We start from the raw sequence: 18,670 nt of genomic DNA on the forward strand, positions 1-18,670 counted from the left end.
CATGTAGGAGAAATCACTAAATTAGATGCCATTAAAATACCATTATAAATTTAAATGATAAAAATAATAAGACCATGTAACTTCGATACACACCAGATAAAGGTACTTGCAAGTTTCACTCAAAAAGAAACTTTCCATCCGATCTTCCAAGCTCTTGTCCAAAACATTGTGGACAGTTGCATACCCACACTCAGCTCTAGTGAAGTTATTCAGACTTTGTAAGATGTCCATACCAACATGCAAGTAGAATGGATTTTTGGTAGCCTGAAACGTGCAAAATCTTAATGAAAAGAAAATAAAAAATTAAACAAATAGAGTACACTGCCTTAACTTTAGCATTAAAACAAATGAAATTGTTTTCACTATTTTTAACGTTATTATGGAACACAGATCCTCTGATTGAGGTTCAGACAGTACATCACACTTGACGATATGTGTCCGAGAAAGATTTTTTAAAAATTTTATTGGATTATTTTACGATGCTGTATCAACAACTCAGGTTATTTAGCGCCTGAATGAAATTAAGGTGATAATACCAGTGAAATGAGTCCAGGGTCAAGCACCAAAAGTTATCCAGCATTTGCTTATGTTGGGTTGAGGGAAAACCCCGGAAAAAACATCAACCAGGTAACTTGCTCCAACCGGGATTCGAACCTGGGCCATCCGGTTTTGCGGCCAGATGCACTGACCATCAGAGGAAGAACAATTGTTTGTATGGATCTGAAGTTGACTAGTGTCATATGCAACTAGTCGGCGATGTATGCAATGAAGGGGGAAAGGAACTCCATTACCTCCTGGCCTAGTTGCCTCATGAGTGCTGCCTTCTTGGTATCACTTGTGAGGTTCAGATCTGTCTCCAGACAATTGACTTAAACAACAAGGAACACAGAATTGGTTTTTCATAAACTACTGCGCTATGAAACCAGCTCAGCATATAATTTTAATGCTAGGGAAGTGTCGCATCTGTGACTCAAGCATAAGCATGCTGGTCTTTCATCCATGTGGCCCAGGTTAGATCCCCGACCAGGTCGCAATGGGATTTGTGGTGGTGGACAAAACAAACTTTGCAGGGGGTTTTCTCGGGGTACTCCCCATATCATTCCACTGACAACCTCCATCTTACCCTCACAGGTAAAAATAGACTGTGGTGAAGTCTTGGAGGTAATATGGCTTTCCGATGCTAATATAGGAAGGGCTTGTGTCTCTGGCCCCTGGGGCTTATCAGGGTATTTGTCTACAGATGGCATATGGCTCCGTAAGAGCTGATGCAGGATGGTCCACCTTAAGCATCGAATTCACGAATGCCACTCAAGCCACCTGTCAGGTTTGTACAATCACTGCATACATTGGACCAAAGCTATGCAAGTGGACTATTTCTATTTCTTTATTTTAGTCTCAAGGAGTTGGACAGATAACCGAAGCCTTTTATTGTGCCAGAAATCATACTGTGTAAGATGACAAGATTGAACACTTTCTCATACAAGAGTGATAATAAAAATGGAGAATTAGTGAAATGAAAATGATACAACAGAACAGGTTCACATCAAAAATAATTCTGTTTCATTACAAATGACTTTTGTCAGGAATGACACAAATTTGGACTTACTGAGAGCAAAATTGACAGTTTTGTACAGGTGAAAATATTATAAGTTATTCTTATTAATAACACTAATAGTATACCACATAATTAATTAATTAATTAAAATTAATACTTTTAGAAATATACAATGAAATACATTTTACCAAACTTTATCAAATAGCTGATCTGGATGGATTTCAAGTCGAGGATGCAACAAGCCTGCACAGACAAGGCAACTGATAGTTTAATTTTGTGTGAGAAATAGTGCTCATATTTGCCTGGAGCCCTTTCCTTCAGGGACAAGTTTGCATTACATGCAATAAAGCTATGATGCCGCTCTCTTAGCTTTACTTCCAATCTGAAGTAAGCCATAGTAAGAAATATTATAGTCCTTAAAAAATCCTGGGTTCAATCAGAAGGGATTTTTTCGTTGCTAAAACTGCTAATGGAGCTGAGGTTCACTCAGCCTCCTATCATATTGAGTACCAGATTTTTCCGGAAGTAACTGGCAGTCAGAGCATGTTGCTGATCACACCATCTCATTCTAATCACACGATCACAACACTTCTCAATATTATCCATTCCTTCCCACCGAACATCCTCATATTCATCTTCTTTCACTGTGTCTGTTTCTCAGCTTTGGAATTCCCTACTGTGTAATGTCAGAGACTGTCAGACATCAAACCAATTTAAGAACAGACTAAGGAAATATTTTCCTAACAATTTTTGTTAACAATAATAGCTGTTTCAGGTTTCTCAATGTTTAATGGTTATGCAGATCACAAAATAAATATTTAAATTATCTCATTATTATTAATATTATTATTATTTCTTACCAAAGTTTATTATTGTATCACTAACATTACATATCCAACTTTCGTTATTTACTTTCATGTTGTTTTATGGTCTAAATCAGCTGTCATCAGCACAGAGCACCCTGGGGCTAGTGTCTCTTACCTATGGAGAACACAGTGCACAATGGTGCAATCGTAGCTGCTAGCAGGTATGATCTCTACCTCTTCCTGCTGCATGACAGGGCACACGGGACGGCTCCACTTACTCTTTACCCATTTCAGGAAGTTAATGTAATAACTATGTAACCAATTGTATTTAATTAGAATTAGAGTCTGGCTGGGTAGAAGAGAAGGCCTATTGACCTTAACTTTGCCAGATTAAATAAATAAATTATTATTAATGCTGAGGTCAAGAAAACATGGAGCTCTACCTCCTCAAAATACATGATGGCATATATAAGGATAACTATGACTTTCAAAATCCTTTGCTGTCAGCTGAGTTTGAACCTGCTGACTTTGGATGCAGTGACAAATGTGGTGGCAAGTGGACCATTGATTATAAATAAATACCTTCTTCTTCTTCTTCTTCTTCTTCTTCTTCCAATACACAGTTTTGGGTTGTTTCCCGTCTGTGAACTACAAATGGAATTGGTCCGTCCAATGTTGGTGAGGTCTGCCTAAATCTCTTCGTCCTTGTGGATGGTAATACAATAGTCTCTTTGGTAAACGATGTTCAGGCATCCTAAGAAGATGGTTTCTCCATTTACGTTGATAATGTTGGATGTCTGTGATCATCTCCTCAACTTCCCACTGATTTCTTATGTCGTCGCTCCAAATGCAGTCCAGCAAGGTAAATATTATACCTCATATTATTTAATTTTATGAAAGCTGTACAGAACAATTAGTGCGTAAGTTATAGAAATTAATTTAGCAATTCTAACACAATAATTACCATGTCGAAATACTACACTGAGTAGTGCTGTCTGGTCTCCCATATTTCCTGGGGTTTCTCATATTTCACACACATTTTCTTCAGTCTCCCAGCTCATGTATTTAAGAAAATTTCTCCTGTATTTACTTAAAGTTCAAATTTTTTTTATTTGTTGCACTTTTCTGATAAAATTTCAATGTTGCATGAAGCTCCTGATTTGTTCACGTTTAATACTTCCCACTTACTATTTTCCCCTACGTTTATAGGATTCTGTGATGTAAGTTATGTATTCAAAAAAAAGTTTCTGCAGCCACACTACTTGCATACTTCCTTTTCTCTTGTGTGGTGTTATCCCCATATCATAAGAAGTGCATGTGCAGTGTTTATTACCTGTAAGTGTTGATTTACTCCATAATGGGTAGTGAAAGTGGCGAATAATCCAGGATCCAATGCCCACACTGAGAGAGAGTTTTCATATTTATGAATAATAAGGGTCACCAGACAAAAAAAAAAAGTTTTGTTGACCTCATTAAGTTGAATTACAAATTATTACAATCTCAGCTTTTCTTGTAAAGATTTCTTCAGACATGTGAAAGATGGTGTTAAATTGTTGAATGAATGCAAGTCAAACTGCAAATATAAATAGTGGTTTGTAGTATCTCTTGCTGGTCTACTGGGAGTTACTCGACCAGTATTGTAGATCATTTTGCACTATCCAGGGCCACGATGAAGTAAGAAGTAAAGACACTTCTGAAACAATTCTGCAGACTAGTAAATGAAATGGCAAAACAGTATATTCTAAGAGATGAACAACAAAACTTCAATGTCATTCTGGAATGAAACATCATCAAAGCTAAAAAAAAAAAAAGATGTGGGGCTAGATCTAAGGCCAAAGCAACAAACCTTCCAGAAGATATAACACAATGGAGAAAGGAAGCTGCTATTGTGAAAAGAAATATAATAATAACTAGAGACGAGAATTTCATGCAAATGCATGTTTTTTAGAGGAACATAGGACATAATACAAACTTAGTATTTATCCATTTCATTACTTTCCGGTTTCAAATATGTGCACTTTTTCCGTGCATATTTGCATGTTTTTGCCCCTTTTTTTTTTTTTTTTTTATAAAAACATGCATAATGCATATTTATGCAATTTTTAGATTAATAATGCATATAATATACATTATATACAGTTTAAATGCACGTTTCATTGGTTTTGAGTGGACACCTCAGCTTTTCGATTTTTATGTCCCATATTTCAGCTTCAGGAATCAGAAATGAAGAAGGAAAAGAAAAAGAAACGAAATAACAGAAAAATGAAATGGAATGTTAAGGTTTTCACAATAAGATCATAGAGGACCTTTCCCTGGATGGAAGTTCACTTTTACAACACTTTACCCACGATCCTCTATAGACTGCATGTCATAAATGGATTTGTTACATTGGATATTTTGAGAATAGTAGAGAGGAAATTTGAGGCGTCTAGAATCAAAACCTGCCAAGTCCATCGAAGAAAAAAAATGAGATAAAATTATTTTTCTCTGTATCTTCGCATGGCCAATCCGATGCTGGCATTATTTTTCTGCAATATCCGTTGGATTCCTCTGAAAATGCTGGACAAAAGTTAGGGTTAGTATCAATATCCGCTAGATCCAACTGAATTTCGGCCATTGTTAGTTTCAAAAACCTCAAAGTCCCTTTCTGCCAATCAGGTTGTGGGACTGCTTTACCCAGCATTCCTCAGCTGTGCGATGTTGATTTATTATTTGTGTGGTTAAGCTCTTGTTAAACCTTATTAAGTTTAATTTCTACTCTAATAATATTCAGTGAAATGGTGGATAGAATGAGCAGTGAGTTACAAAAATGTTCACAAAGAAAAGCTCCTGTAAAACACTAAATAGGAAGAAATGGAAAAGAGAAATGAAAGGGAAAGACAGGTATGTGTGGTTGAAATTATATCGTCGCCTGAATGCAAGAACTAGGTAACTTGATTTTTCATATTTTGTGACATCACCTATTTACTTATTTATTGCACTAAGGAATATGTCTCGCTTTCTTTTATCTATTTGTTATATTGGAAAATAGATGTCGCTAGTATCGTTCGATCAGTTACCTAGATCCTGGATTACATTTTGTGCGATTTTTGCTATGCTATAAAAGAGGTAACTAAAAACACAAATTTCGAGTTACCTAGTTCTTGCATTCAACCGACGATATTTTCATCACATAGAAAACATAATATGATGAAAATAAATATTATGTACAGTATTAAATTATTATAACATACTGTAGGCCTATTCTTACCAATTAATAATTAATTACATAATTTTGTCGGTACTCCTCTTGTGCCCTCCTGCTATACCAGCTTGTAATCATGCTGTTGGCAGTAAATGGAAATCCAACAGTTTAAGTTTGTTGGACATAAAGAAGTTCCATTCCGTTTTCTACTCTTCATCAGATAATCAGCAATAAGACAATTTTATTACTGCACAAAATAAAAATACAACAATGATTGGAATGTGCTCTAAATGGCTACTCACTGAAGCACCTCAAACTATTAAAAAAGTGTAAATTACATTTTCTGTGTTTGGACATTCATTTCTCCCTCCCGATCGCATATTTGGAGTAATCGAAAAAGAAGTAAAGAAGTGATTGTAGATCCCCAAGAATATAAAGATATTATTGGCAAACATGGAACAGTCTTTAATCTTGAAAATGAAGATGTAGGCCTACCTCTTCAAGACTGGAAGAAAGAGGCAGACATAATTTTAAGATCTCCTGCTATTTTAAGTTCAGTCCCTGTAAAAGATTTATTTTAAGACAATCTGCATTGAAAGAACAGATAACACTGCAAGATGAATTTAACTATAGAACTGACACCGTTGTTGCAAAGGTAGTAACAAGAAAAAACAATAGAATTGAACGTGAAGAATAAAAAGACGAAGAAGAAACTGTTAATCTGGAGGAAGAGGAATGTGACAATATTGTGTAAAATTTGTATGAATTTAAAAAGCGTAACATATATTCAAATTTATACTGATGTTATGTTTAAAGTATGTGCATATCATACTTCATGTCTGGGTTTCATTGCCTACATAATTTGTAAGGTTTAACTTAAAATGTTTTCCTTTTTGACTCATTTTTATGCTTAGAACTAATTCTCTTACTTTCAAAAGGCTCCAAATACACTTTTCAGTTTCAAAATCAGTTAGGTGCTAATTTAACCTCACGAATTTGTTAGTTTCAATGAAGGGGCAATCCTGTAATTTGTTTGAACGTATCTAATGATAATAAAATACTTGATAAAAGCATTGTTTATATCCCAAGAATGTTTATTTATATGGAAACAGTTTTTCCCATTTTCCCACAAATTTTGTTTTATGGACTTGGAGGGTTTTGATTCTAGACGCCTCATATATAGGGTTCAAGAAAACTGCCGATAAATAATTTAAGTCAAAAGCACCCTGTTTCAGGGAGGTTGTAAATTCTCTCCCTTTTCCAGTACTAGTATCTAAAATTGGAATCAATCGCTAAACTGTCTTTGCAGTGTCTGCACCTCGTAAGTGGTTAATGTGTTTGTTTATTCTGCTTGCGTGTGTTAATGTGGTTCTGATATGCCTCCAATTAAAAAAAGGTTTCAGAAGTGTACTCTTTGCACAGTGGATAAAGGAAAGGATTTTACTAGATCAGATGGTGATGTCATATTCTGCAATTATTGCAGTAAAGAGGTAAGCACTGCTATTCTGTTTTCGAATATTTTCTATGGCAGTTGTTCTTTCTAAAAAATTACAAAACTTCTTTAAAGTAATTAATTAAATTACGATGTCCATCTTTAAAGTGTATCTAGGTAACCGTAAGGTCTATTATAATTTCAGATAAAATGCACAAAAAATTTCAAGTCGATCAGCATGTCGCATCTGCTTCACATATTGCAAGAATGCAAAAAAGAAAAGAATCTGCAAAGAATTCCACAGATCCTACAGTTATGCCTATGGAAAAGTGGGTGTAGCAACGAAAAACAAACTGAACAGGGTCATAAATGCTAACCCAGGCTACGGATTTTTTGTTCAGTGAAGGAGGTTATTAATGGCGAAAACTTAAATGAAGAATTTGGCCTGACACTGTCACAAATATGTTCATTCAAGTTTGCACCCATAACTTCTCTGCCTACAAAAACATATTGACTGACAAGCGCAGGAAGCTCACAGAAACCAATTTACAAATGTTATTAGGTTGTTAACTGTGCAAAAAGAAAAATTGAAGTGAAATAAGAAATTTGAAACATAAATGAAAGTGCATATTTTAATATATTTTTTGCTTGATTGTGCATGTTTCATAGTTTGATAGCGCAGGAATACATGCATATTTTTGAGTTTTATAGTGCATGAAATTTTCGTCTCTAATAATAACAAAAAGAGAAACTTGGAACAAATTTATCACAAAGTTAGACTACACAACCAACCTTTCCAAAACAACTAATTTCCTGAACAAACTAGACAATAAAAACCAAAGAAACAACAGGACAAGAAGTCACAAACAATTTACAAATAGCAAATGAGTTCAACACATTCTGTGCAAACCAATACAACCACTCCAAAGAAATAAAAAAACAGCAAAAAGAAATAAAACTTACAAACAAACTTAATCCTGAAAATTTCACAATAAACAACACTATGTTAACCTAAATTTCATGATACTAGAACTTGAGGAAGCCAAAAAAAAAAAAAAAAAAACTGGATTAGACAACATTCATCCAGAGATGACAAAGAACCTAGGAAGAAGAGCAAAAAAGTTTCATTAACCATTTATAAGAAAGTATGGAATTCCACTGAAAATCTACTCTCAGACTGGATAAAAGCTGTAACAGTACCAAGTACAGGAAAACGAAAAGAACTATCATCATACCATCCAATTGCAGTAACATCAGCTACAGCAAAAATTCAAGAAGAAATGATAACAAAAAGATTAACTTGGTACCTAGAAACCCTTGGAATCCTGACACCTGAACAAGCTGCATTTAGGGCCAATAGATCAACAGCACAACAAACCATAGGACTCACACAGGAAATTAAAGAAGCTTTCAACAGTAAACAAAATGTTCTTGTCGGATTCACAGATTTCAAAGGTGCTTTCGATATGGTATGGAGATCAAAACTAATACATACACTGAAGCATTCCACATCATAGGAAAAATATTAACTTGGTTCAAAAAATTCTTAGCACAAAGAATAATTAGAACCAGATACAATGACGCAACTTCTAAATTCAAACAAACAAACAAATGTTTCTTCCTCAAGGTACCAAAACAAGCCCAATCCTATTCAATGTATTCACAAACAATTTTCCCAAATGCCTACCACACAACATCAAATGTTGCACGTTTGCTGATGACATAGTCATATGGACCTCAGCCAAAAACAATAAAAACTAAAAGTAGATCCCTGACAGCAAATAATGCATTTACATGCTATAGAAAACTGGGCAAAAGACAACAATACGGAACTAAATACTCAGAAAACTAGCTTCCAGCTCATTACAACACAACACAAACAATACAAATTTGACCTGAGAATTAACAATGAACAAATACAGCAAAAAGAAACCACAAATACCTTGGCATTACTCTGGATAGCAAACTCAACTGGATTAAACACATTAAGATAAAGTCACAAAAACAAATCTTAGATTATATTACCACTTCAGCATTTAAATGATAACCCAAAACGTACTTAAAATATCTTAATGAAACTTTGTACGCATGTAAAATTCTCTCATGTGAACAACATATACCGTAAAACGGTTATACTTTGCACTTTCAGAGGTTACTTTGCATCAGTTGTAAGAAAAGTTTTAACACCATTGGCTGAACAAGATTGTAAATAAAGTCAAGTAGTTTTGTTATTGGCTGATAGATGGAATATCAAAGCATTGACTGATACATTTTCATAAACATTCTCTCCATTTTGCTTAACTTCCTGTACTGTATTCTTTGGTGTAACAAAATATCTTCGAGACAGTAGTATTAAATTTCATCTGCATCGTTGTTGTGTGGGCATATCTTGAGGTCAGTAATAAAATTTCTTGTACTACATTTCATGAAGATCCTAAAATATCCCATTTAACTCCTAAATTCCTTTCCTTTGGAGTATTTTTGTGTACTTTCCGGTTGATATTCTGCGTTTAAGATTTCAGAGATACTTTGCATCACACAAAAATTACGCAAAGTAATTCCCTGAGTAAATACCATTATTTTTTTTTATTTTAGTAGGTTATTTTACGATGCTTTACCAACAGCTTAGGTTATTTAGTGTCTGAATGAGATGAAGGTGATAATGCCGGTCAAATGAGTCTGGGATCCAACTCCGAAAGTTACCCAGCATTTGCTCATATTGGGTTGAGGGAACACCCTGGAAAAAACCTCAACCAGGTTACTTTCCCCGACCGGGAATCGAACCCGGGCCACCTGGTGTCGCTGCTAGACGCCCTAACCGTTACTCCACAGGTGTGGACTAAATACCATTACTCCAGTGATTGCCAAATAGAGGAGTCAATGAAGAAGGAGTAAATGGAGCATTTCTAGAAGTTTTAGAGAACACAAGAATCTCTTGCACAGGAGGAAACGAAGTAAATAAAATTAAAAGGAGGAGGAGGAGGAAGATTGACATTCCTGGTGGTAAGTGTGTTGCCCATTAAGAGATTGTGCAACAAACATCACTGCCTCCAACCAAAAATAAAATGAAGAAGCAAACGTTCGAAAATGGTGACTCAGAATCTGATAATGATGTCAGATGCCAGAATTAATCAGATGAAAAAGACTGGGAGTTGCTAGAAGCAACTGATCAAGAGGAAGAGCTTCCAGAGCAAGGAGAATCCAGTTTCCAGCCAGTGAACCATCAAGTTGGGGCATTCATGATTTTTCGGTATGACAGTGATCTACGTATATCCTGGGGTTATAGAAACCTTTAATGATGAAGAAGCTAAGATCAGTGCTACGAAGAAGGCTTTGAAATCATGAAAGTGGCCAAATCAATGTGATAAACAGTTCAATAGATGGAAGGACGTCATTGTGGGAATAGATCCACCAAAGAGATTGAGTAAACAAGGCCTGTTTCGAGTTCCAGAACTTGAAAACAGATTTTGAAATGTAATATACTGCTCCAAGTGTCCAGAGTACCATTGTAAATTGTGTTTTTGTAAGATTTTAATCAACATTTGCAGTTTTTACTGTCATTAAAGTAAATTTTACCTTTAAAATTGATTTTTCCTGTAAAACTGTATATAAATAATACCCAGATTGTAGTGTTTCTTTTATCCCTCACCACATAGTTTCCATTCGATAATGTAACATTACATACAGTAATTTTATTAATTGAAAAATACAAAAATATAAGCAGTGATGCAAAGTTACCAGTCCATAAAGGTTACTTTGCATCACTATTTAAATGATTATGCAATTTAAATTATAAGTATGCATTCCTACTAAACTAAAGGTCACTCCTAAGATGTTTCTTTGTAATTTGAAAAGTGGCATCTTCTTTTTAACAGTGTTTCTATTTACCATCTAAAAAAAGTGATGCAAAGTATACCCGTTTTACAGTAGTAAAATCTTTAAGACAGAATGAATAGTTTATTTTTTTAAATAACATTTATAATTTTTTGAAAAGAAATTGGTATAAAATGAAATAAGAAACTAAAATATTTTTAAAAGTAAAATGTTACAGATTTTAGTATAAGTTGTAGAGATGTTTATTAAAAATAAATCAAAAGAAGAATTATATAAAAATTAAAATAATTGTGTAATTTATCATTAAAACGCTGCCTGGCTAAAAAATATTTCGAAAAATTTTCATAATTAAAAAAAAAATAACTATTGGGGTTTCAAAAACATTAAAATTATTTGAATAGCTCTCCCCCCCCCCCCACCTGCCAGAATAAGGGTATATGGTACGTTGTTTTCCTATGTACTTAGACCCTTATTCTGGGGGGTATTCATTTATTGATGTACAGATAGTGCATATTAAGCATGCCAATTGTTGTTTCCAGAGGATCTATAGATTCTGAGAAAAAAAAATGTTGAAATATAGTATTATTAATTATTATGCTGGCGAAAAGTGTACCTAACCCCTTAAGAGCAAATGCTGGGTAACTTTTGGCAATGGACCCTGCATTCATCTTGCTAGGATTATCACCATCTCACTCAGACGCTAGATAACCACAGTAGTTGATAAAGTGTCGTAAAATAACCATTAAAAAACAAATTGAGGGGGCAAAGCAGGAATATTTTATGAACTGTTCAGTCATTATATTCTTGTATGTCACAATAAGACTGAATATGAAGGTGACCTTCAAGCAATCCTAATTGCCCTAACAAAACCATTCACAAAGACAGTTCTTCTGGTAGATTCAAAAGCAGCAATAGAAGCAATCACATGCAACACTGAGCCCCAATCAAAAACCACAAATGAAATAAGAAGAACAATAGGAACATTGAACAACCTATAGCAGCACATCAGCATCTAATGGTCCTCTCTCACGTAGGAATCCATGAAAATGAAATAGATCATCTGGCCAAAAAGGGAACTGAACTACAAAAAAATCAAACCTACTACAAAACAAGAAGCCAAAAGAAGCTTCTACCAAAAGTGGAAACAGAAATATGATACCAGTTGTACAGAATCTTCTAGTGGGAAAACTTACATCACACCTGGAAAATCAACAGAAGCAAATCAAGAAAGGAAGCAGTCAGTGGTTTTATTCAGACTGGATACAGTTCAAGAATTGTTTAGCACAACACCTCCATAGATCAATGCACACACTTCAATAGCTCAGACATGATGAACAAACATCATCATCTAAAGCTGCAGCGAACTAGATAAATCCAAGCAAGAGAAGAACATGTTCTCGCAACTCATTACAAGAAGAAGAAGAAGAAGAAGAAGAAGAAGAAGGATATAAACGGTGGTTTGAGTGTTACTCTAAATAAATATTTCTGAGTAAAGTAATAGGTCACTGTAAATGAACTGAACTCATTACCATCTTCAATGTAAAAATGCAATGTACAAAATGTTTATAATATCGTCTTGGGATGGATTAGGCAATCTTGTAGTAAATTCCAAAATCTCTCTTATTTTCTGTAAGAAAAACTGGCAACCCTAATTCAGACACACATTGTACCACTCTGTGGCACAAAAAGCCCATGAAGGGCCAAGGCCAGCCATCTGGCAGCTGGCCTCACGTCCACATCCCTCAGTAAAAGTGAACGATCATCCAACCAGAATGGAAGTACAATGTGGTTAGCACGACGATCCCCCTAGCTGTTATAGCTGGTTAGCAAAACTGAATTTCGCTACCTATTATAGTTCCCAAAATTCATGAAGCTGTGTGGGTGACAGTCCCATACACTGGCTGAAATTTCATAAGAAAATTTCTTCCCTATAAGGTTCCAAACCAGCGTTCATTCCATATTGTGAGTCCTAGGCATGATGCTTAAACCATGATGCTATAGTGCAGGATGACACTCTGTATGAGTAACCAACAAGCTACAGAACAGTTAATAACTTATCATAAGAAAGTAACATTGCCTAACAGTTCTACCTATGTAACTAGTAAGGACACTGCTTGAGAGCTGTTTATTCATCTTAACCTTCGTATTCCTATGCGGGGTGTAATCACACCCCAGCTTTTACTTATTGAACAATATCATCACATGTGATTTCAGCAACACATATTAATTATTTTGTGTCAGAAAAACATTATTATGTTATTGCCAATTGTTATCACTCCAATTCTGTCAACAATGTTCCCACAAATAAATTAAATTATGCTTGGGGTGCATCTACATCCCTCTCAGGAATCCATGTTGTAATGTTGGCGACACTGTAATTCTACTTTTCTTGCCTTCTATATAATTATTCTGTACCAGTCTCATAGGCTGGTGGCCAGAGCTTCTGACTACAATTCATGAGGTCCCGGGTTGGAGGATTGCCGGTTAAAACACAGGAATTTTTTCCATAAAGGGAAATGTTCCCGTGTTTGTCCATGGTTTGGAAATTATGGCCAGGCTTAGGTTCAAGACCTCTCCTGTCACTTCATAATCATCTTATCGTAATATCATCGGGGCAACGTAACTCCACCTTCCAGGCACCCCAACCTCAGAAGTGGGTTACAAATAAGCCATAGCCAGGAGAGACCAGAAATGTCAAATGACAACCTGTTTGTTTTCTTGAATGTATTATTATTATCATCATCATCATCATCATCATCTACTACTGCAACTATTATTATTACTCTTATAAATATACGTTATATGTATACAGTATATTTATTTATTTATTCAGTTATTTCACGGCACTGTATCAGCTACTGGGTTATTCAATGTCGATGGAATTGGTAATAGAGAAATGGTATTTGGCGAGATGGAGCCGATGATTCACCAGAGATTACCTGAGAAACTTCCTTTCGGAACTCTGGAAAGATCCTGCTTTGTTTCAGATGAAACGGGGAGCCGATAACTTTGTCTACTGTCAATCATACTTTGAAAAGCACGCACACATGTGCCTGTGTAACAATGAGTTATTTTTTTTTAAATTGGATCATCAATAATTTAATTCTTAACTTGTTTAAATCATGCAACAATGTATAAATCTACGTCTCCCCTCTCGAAGAACAAAAAAGTACTTGGGGTGTGGTGCTCCTCGTTAGCTTTTATGGCACAGGGACAGGAAGGTTAAAATAAATTTTGCTTCACAAACCTGGTAAAGGAGATATGTAGATTCCACTAATTCCGGACGGAGAGGATAAAATGCCACATCAGCTGAAAGCCGCTGCCAGTTCCAGCGCTCTGGAAGAACACCATATCTCTTCCAGATAGAATAATACAATGCATGTGTACAGATTGCTTCTTCAATATCACCATGGAGCACCTGAACAATAAATTATACATAAGTTAGAAGACCACTAGATAAATTTCTAGTACAGAGGATATTCCGAAGTACAAGATTTGGTTAATTTTACTCTATAAAACTGCTTACAAATAAGTTCAACATCCCACTGCAAAGTGGGCATCACAATTATACAGACTTAATTGTTAACTTTAAGAATATTATCTAAACTGAAAATGAGAAATCCATTTGGTCTTCAATGAATTGTTCATGTAGAAAAACATGGGGAAGAAGATAAATTTTAATCCAGTAAAATTAGTGTTCAAATGTCTATTTCATTCAACTGTAATAGAAATATTACTCCATGCGAACATATTAGCAAACATTAGCTCAAACAAAGCACTGTTCTTCTTTTAACTAAATAAACACTGATTTTTTTCTCAACGAAATCAAGATATTGTGCAATATATTTGTGGTGCAATGTGCAAAATAAATTTCTTTCAATCTCTGTATTTGCCTTAAATATTTCAGTTTACTATGTCATCACTTTAATAAAGTATTGTCCTTGCATGATGTGCATTCATATTTAATGTAAACATTAAAAATAAATTAGAATTTCATCTTGAAAATATATGATGCCTTTTTCTCAGAAGTTGTTCTCTGTGGGTTACCATCTTTTACAGCCGAACCCTTCAAATTAATAAAAATTATCTGAGTATATATTCACACTCAAGAGTTTATACTTCTTAATTCACTAATGAATACAGTTTAAATTCAGTGCACAGCCACAGAACCTGACTGCATTATTATTTATTCCTTTATGTTTCCGCCACTAATTGTCAATCCTATTAAAACACCATTTTGCTTTGTATTGCTCTGTTGTATTGAAGGGAGTCAAGTCTGTGTTTATTCGTGATAAAAAAAAATTGTCAGATACGTCCAGTATCGAAGTTGTGAATGATCTTGAACTGACAAATTAAGCTTTTGTAAACATTCTTAAAAAATATCAAGCAGTATTTTCAAAATCACAAACTACAGTTTCAAGAGATGAAAAGAAAAATCAGGCAAGGATTGATGATTAAATATAGACACGATGACAGAAGATAATTAAGAAAGTTAACAAGAAAAAGAAAAGTTCCAATGAAAGAGAGACTGATGAAATAAAACATCTCTTCAATCCAGAGCTACAGACATTAGTACTTCTAGAACAGGTAGGCTATATAATTTGAGAAAAGAACATTTGCTACATGAATGTCAAAATTAACTGAGAAATGAAAATGATGGCAAAACACATCATCATCATCATCATCATCCAAACTAGTAAAAGGTCCAAGGCCCATTACAGTCTCAGTGAGTCATTCTCAGTCCACTTTTTTTTTTTGGATGGCCTAAAGATCTCTTCCTGTGGGGACAGTATTGAATCATGGCTTTTGGAAGTCTATTCCGATTCACTGTTCACTGGGCATGGTTTTTGCACTGCAGCTGGTACTTGTTTATAAACAGAGACTGGTTGTAATTGAAGTTCTTGCATGATGTCCTCATTTCTTTTGTGGCCCAAGCGAATATATTCTAGTGTTGCTCTCATAAATTTCATTTCACAGGCCATTATTCTGCTGATATCCATACTTCTCATTGTCCATGCTTCACTTCCATAACATAGTACAGGCACAGTCTAGTATATACAGTCGCAAAACTCAATACGTAGTAAATATGCAAACATTAGATAGTTGCTCACCACTAGGATCGCTAATATCGCCTCATTACAGGCAATGCAAAATAGTACCGTCACGGTATATTGTTTCTAGCACCCTCAAAACTCAAGCTTCGTGACTGTATATAGTAGACTGTGGTACAGGTCTAGCTAAGGTTTTATACAAACGTATTCTTGTGTGTCACTGTACTAGAGAAGGCTTCATAATTTTGTTGATTATTCCCATTGTTTTATTGTATTTGCAAATTTTAGCAGTTATATCTGTTTCACCAAAAGATTTTAAATTATACCCAAAATACATACATAAACTTATTTATTCTTTCTATTAGTTTGTTGTTTAAGCAAATTTTGTTTGCGATCGGGTATTTCCCACAAAATGCCATGACTTCGTTTTTTTCAATATTGATTTCCATGTCGTATTTTTCGTTGATCATATTTAGATTATGCACTGAATATGGAAGCTCATCTTCATTGCATGTAACTAGGGCTAAATCAGCAAAGAGTAGATTAAGGATCGGTGGAGCAGAGAAAAATTCTCTCCAGCACCAGGATTCGAACCCGGGTTTTCAGCTCTACATGCTGACACTCCATCCACTAAGCCACACCGGATTCCAATTCTGATGCTGGATTGAATCATCTCAGTTTAAGCTCCACCTCCTAGTTCCCCTTTAGTGGCCAACCCTCATGCACTGTGTCATATATGTGTGACTGGCACAATGTCCAACATACTAATGTGCAGAAATGCACTCATTATGTATGACTAAATGGCCAGGATCTGACGGAATGAGTGCCGTCTTAAATCACTAAGTGATTATATACGCATATCATATTATTGCGATGTACCGAAGTATATATGATATTTCCGTGCAGGAATTCTGCGTTATCATATGATGAAGGATCGATGGAGTGGAATTTCTCTCTGCTACACTGATCCTTCATCATATGATAACGCAGAATTCCTGCACGGAAATATCATATGTACTTTGGTACATCGCAATAATAAAGAGTAAATTGTCAAACTGTAAATTTCGACTGATAGAGATTGAACCATGACGTGCCTGTTTCCAATCTTTAATGATTTTGTTCATATGTATGATGAAAATTAATGGAGATAGGCCACAGCCTTGTCTTACTCTGCTATGAATTTGTTGCCAATCTGAAAGTCTGTTGTTGGTTCTAACTGCTATCAAAGTTGTTTTGTAAATGTTATGAATGTTAATTAAAGGCTGTTGGGGGACATGATCATCTGCTAGCACCTGAAATAATTTATTTCGATTGACTCTATTGAAAGCTTGTTTAAAATCAACAAAAGCAATGTGTGTCTCTAAGTTGAATTCTCTGTGTTTTTCAATTAGCAATTTCAAGGGGAGGTGACTGCGAAGACCTATAGCCTCTCCTACCTTAATGCCATCCTCACCTTCTCGTGGTACACCTTGTTTTAAACTAACAAGGCTCTGGCGACCGAGCAGCAGTGGAATACTAACATCTGATGTAGAGGAAATGCTACATAGGTGGGAACCTCACCAATTAAACCCTTCTGGGCTAGCAACCCATTAGACGTCCATTTTATACTGCTTTCAAATCTCATATGAAGCCTCGGATGAATATTTTTTTAAAATTAATTCACAAAAAAAAAGGTATTCCTCAATAATAAAATTCAGTGTTGTAAAATGTCTATCTAAGAATAGCTTAACAACAATAACAGTGCCATAATTAAATGTAATTGAAGAAAAAAATACCATTATAACAGTAACAGTTGAAGATAATTATCAGCAGAAATAACAATGCGTGATGCTGTGAAATTAAAGGATTTCTAACAGATTAGCCTTAACAATGATAAGGTCCATTACAGTAGAAATAGTTTTTACATACAATAGGTTGAAGTATACCTACATATTCTCCAACACTTCCTCTAGTTTCCCTACTTTCATCCAAAAAATGTTCTGCCAATCATTCACAACTTTTTCTTTCAAATCTGTATGAAGTCTTTTATGTAGATTAATTTTGATAAAGAAGCACTGAATACAATTTTCTGGCGCATAAGTCATTCGTAAATTCAGCCATTATGTCTAACACTTCTAAACGGTGTGGGGTTGAGTTTACTAATGACCAGACTCAATGGAACTTAAGAATAAACTCGCCGCTGAGAATATGTACTCTCTTTTATTCATACATAGTCTGTGTTTATGCACCCTATTCGAGTATAGACACCAGAAAATATTTTGTACTCTGAACTAAGTTTCAACTTCAAGTTTTATTCATACAGTTTCATGTATAAACTTCAGTTTTGTTGAGCACGAGCACAAACTTACATTTATTCATTCTAACCAATGTCTGGAATGACAGAGTGCTGAACAAATTTGGTGAGGACGATAAATGGGCCAAGCTGATACATGAAGAACACATGAAACTTGATGGTTTTTGAATTTTGTTTGTCGGACGTAAAAAATATAGGTATACAGTAAACACACACCAGGTGTTTTTCTGATTATGGAACATACAGAATAACACTGCAACATTGTCATTTAAATTAAATGTGTAACAGGCTTATATGATGAGTCGTTATGAATTTGACAGGTTTACAAAAACAATAGAATATCTCATTATAGCCATTCTTCAAACTATGTAATGAATGTTTGATATTTTGTTACTTTTAGATTATGTAGGATATATGTAGTCGTTTATGAATTTGACAGGTTTACAAAAACAATAGAATATCTCATTATAGCCATTCTTCAAACTATGTAATGAATGTTTGATATTTTGTTACTT

General features: G+C 34.9%; 1 protein-coding gene across 2 annotated transcripts in view; it reads right to left on the reverse strand.

The window, feature by feature from the left end:
- Positions 1-18,670, reverse strand: part of LOC138708015 (ER degradation-enhancing alpha-mannosidase-like protein 1) — a 158,647-nt gene that overhangs the window by 29,414 nt on the left and 110,563 nt on the right. Inside the window, exons 7-8 of one of the 2 annotated variants that reach the window (XM_069838122.1) lie at positions 14,059-14,229; positions 94-264 (exon numbers count right to left, since the gene is read on the reverse strand). In XM_069838122.1, coding sequence (XP_069694223.1) covers positions 94-264; positions 14,059-14,229 — 342 coding nt within the window. The remainder of the gene's footprint in view (positions 1-93; positions 265-14,058; positions 14,230-18,670) is intronic. The other variant, XM_069838123.1, reaches the window with a different exon arrangement.

Source organism: Periplaneta americana, chromosome 10 (genome assembly GCF_040183065.1).
Source record: "Periplaneta americana isolate PAMFEO1 chromosome 10, P.americana_PAMFEO1_priV1, whole genome shotgun sequence".
NCBI lineage: Eukaryota > Metazoa > Arthropoda > Insecta > Blattodea > Blattidae > Periplaneta > Periplaneta americana.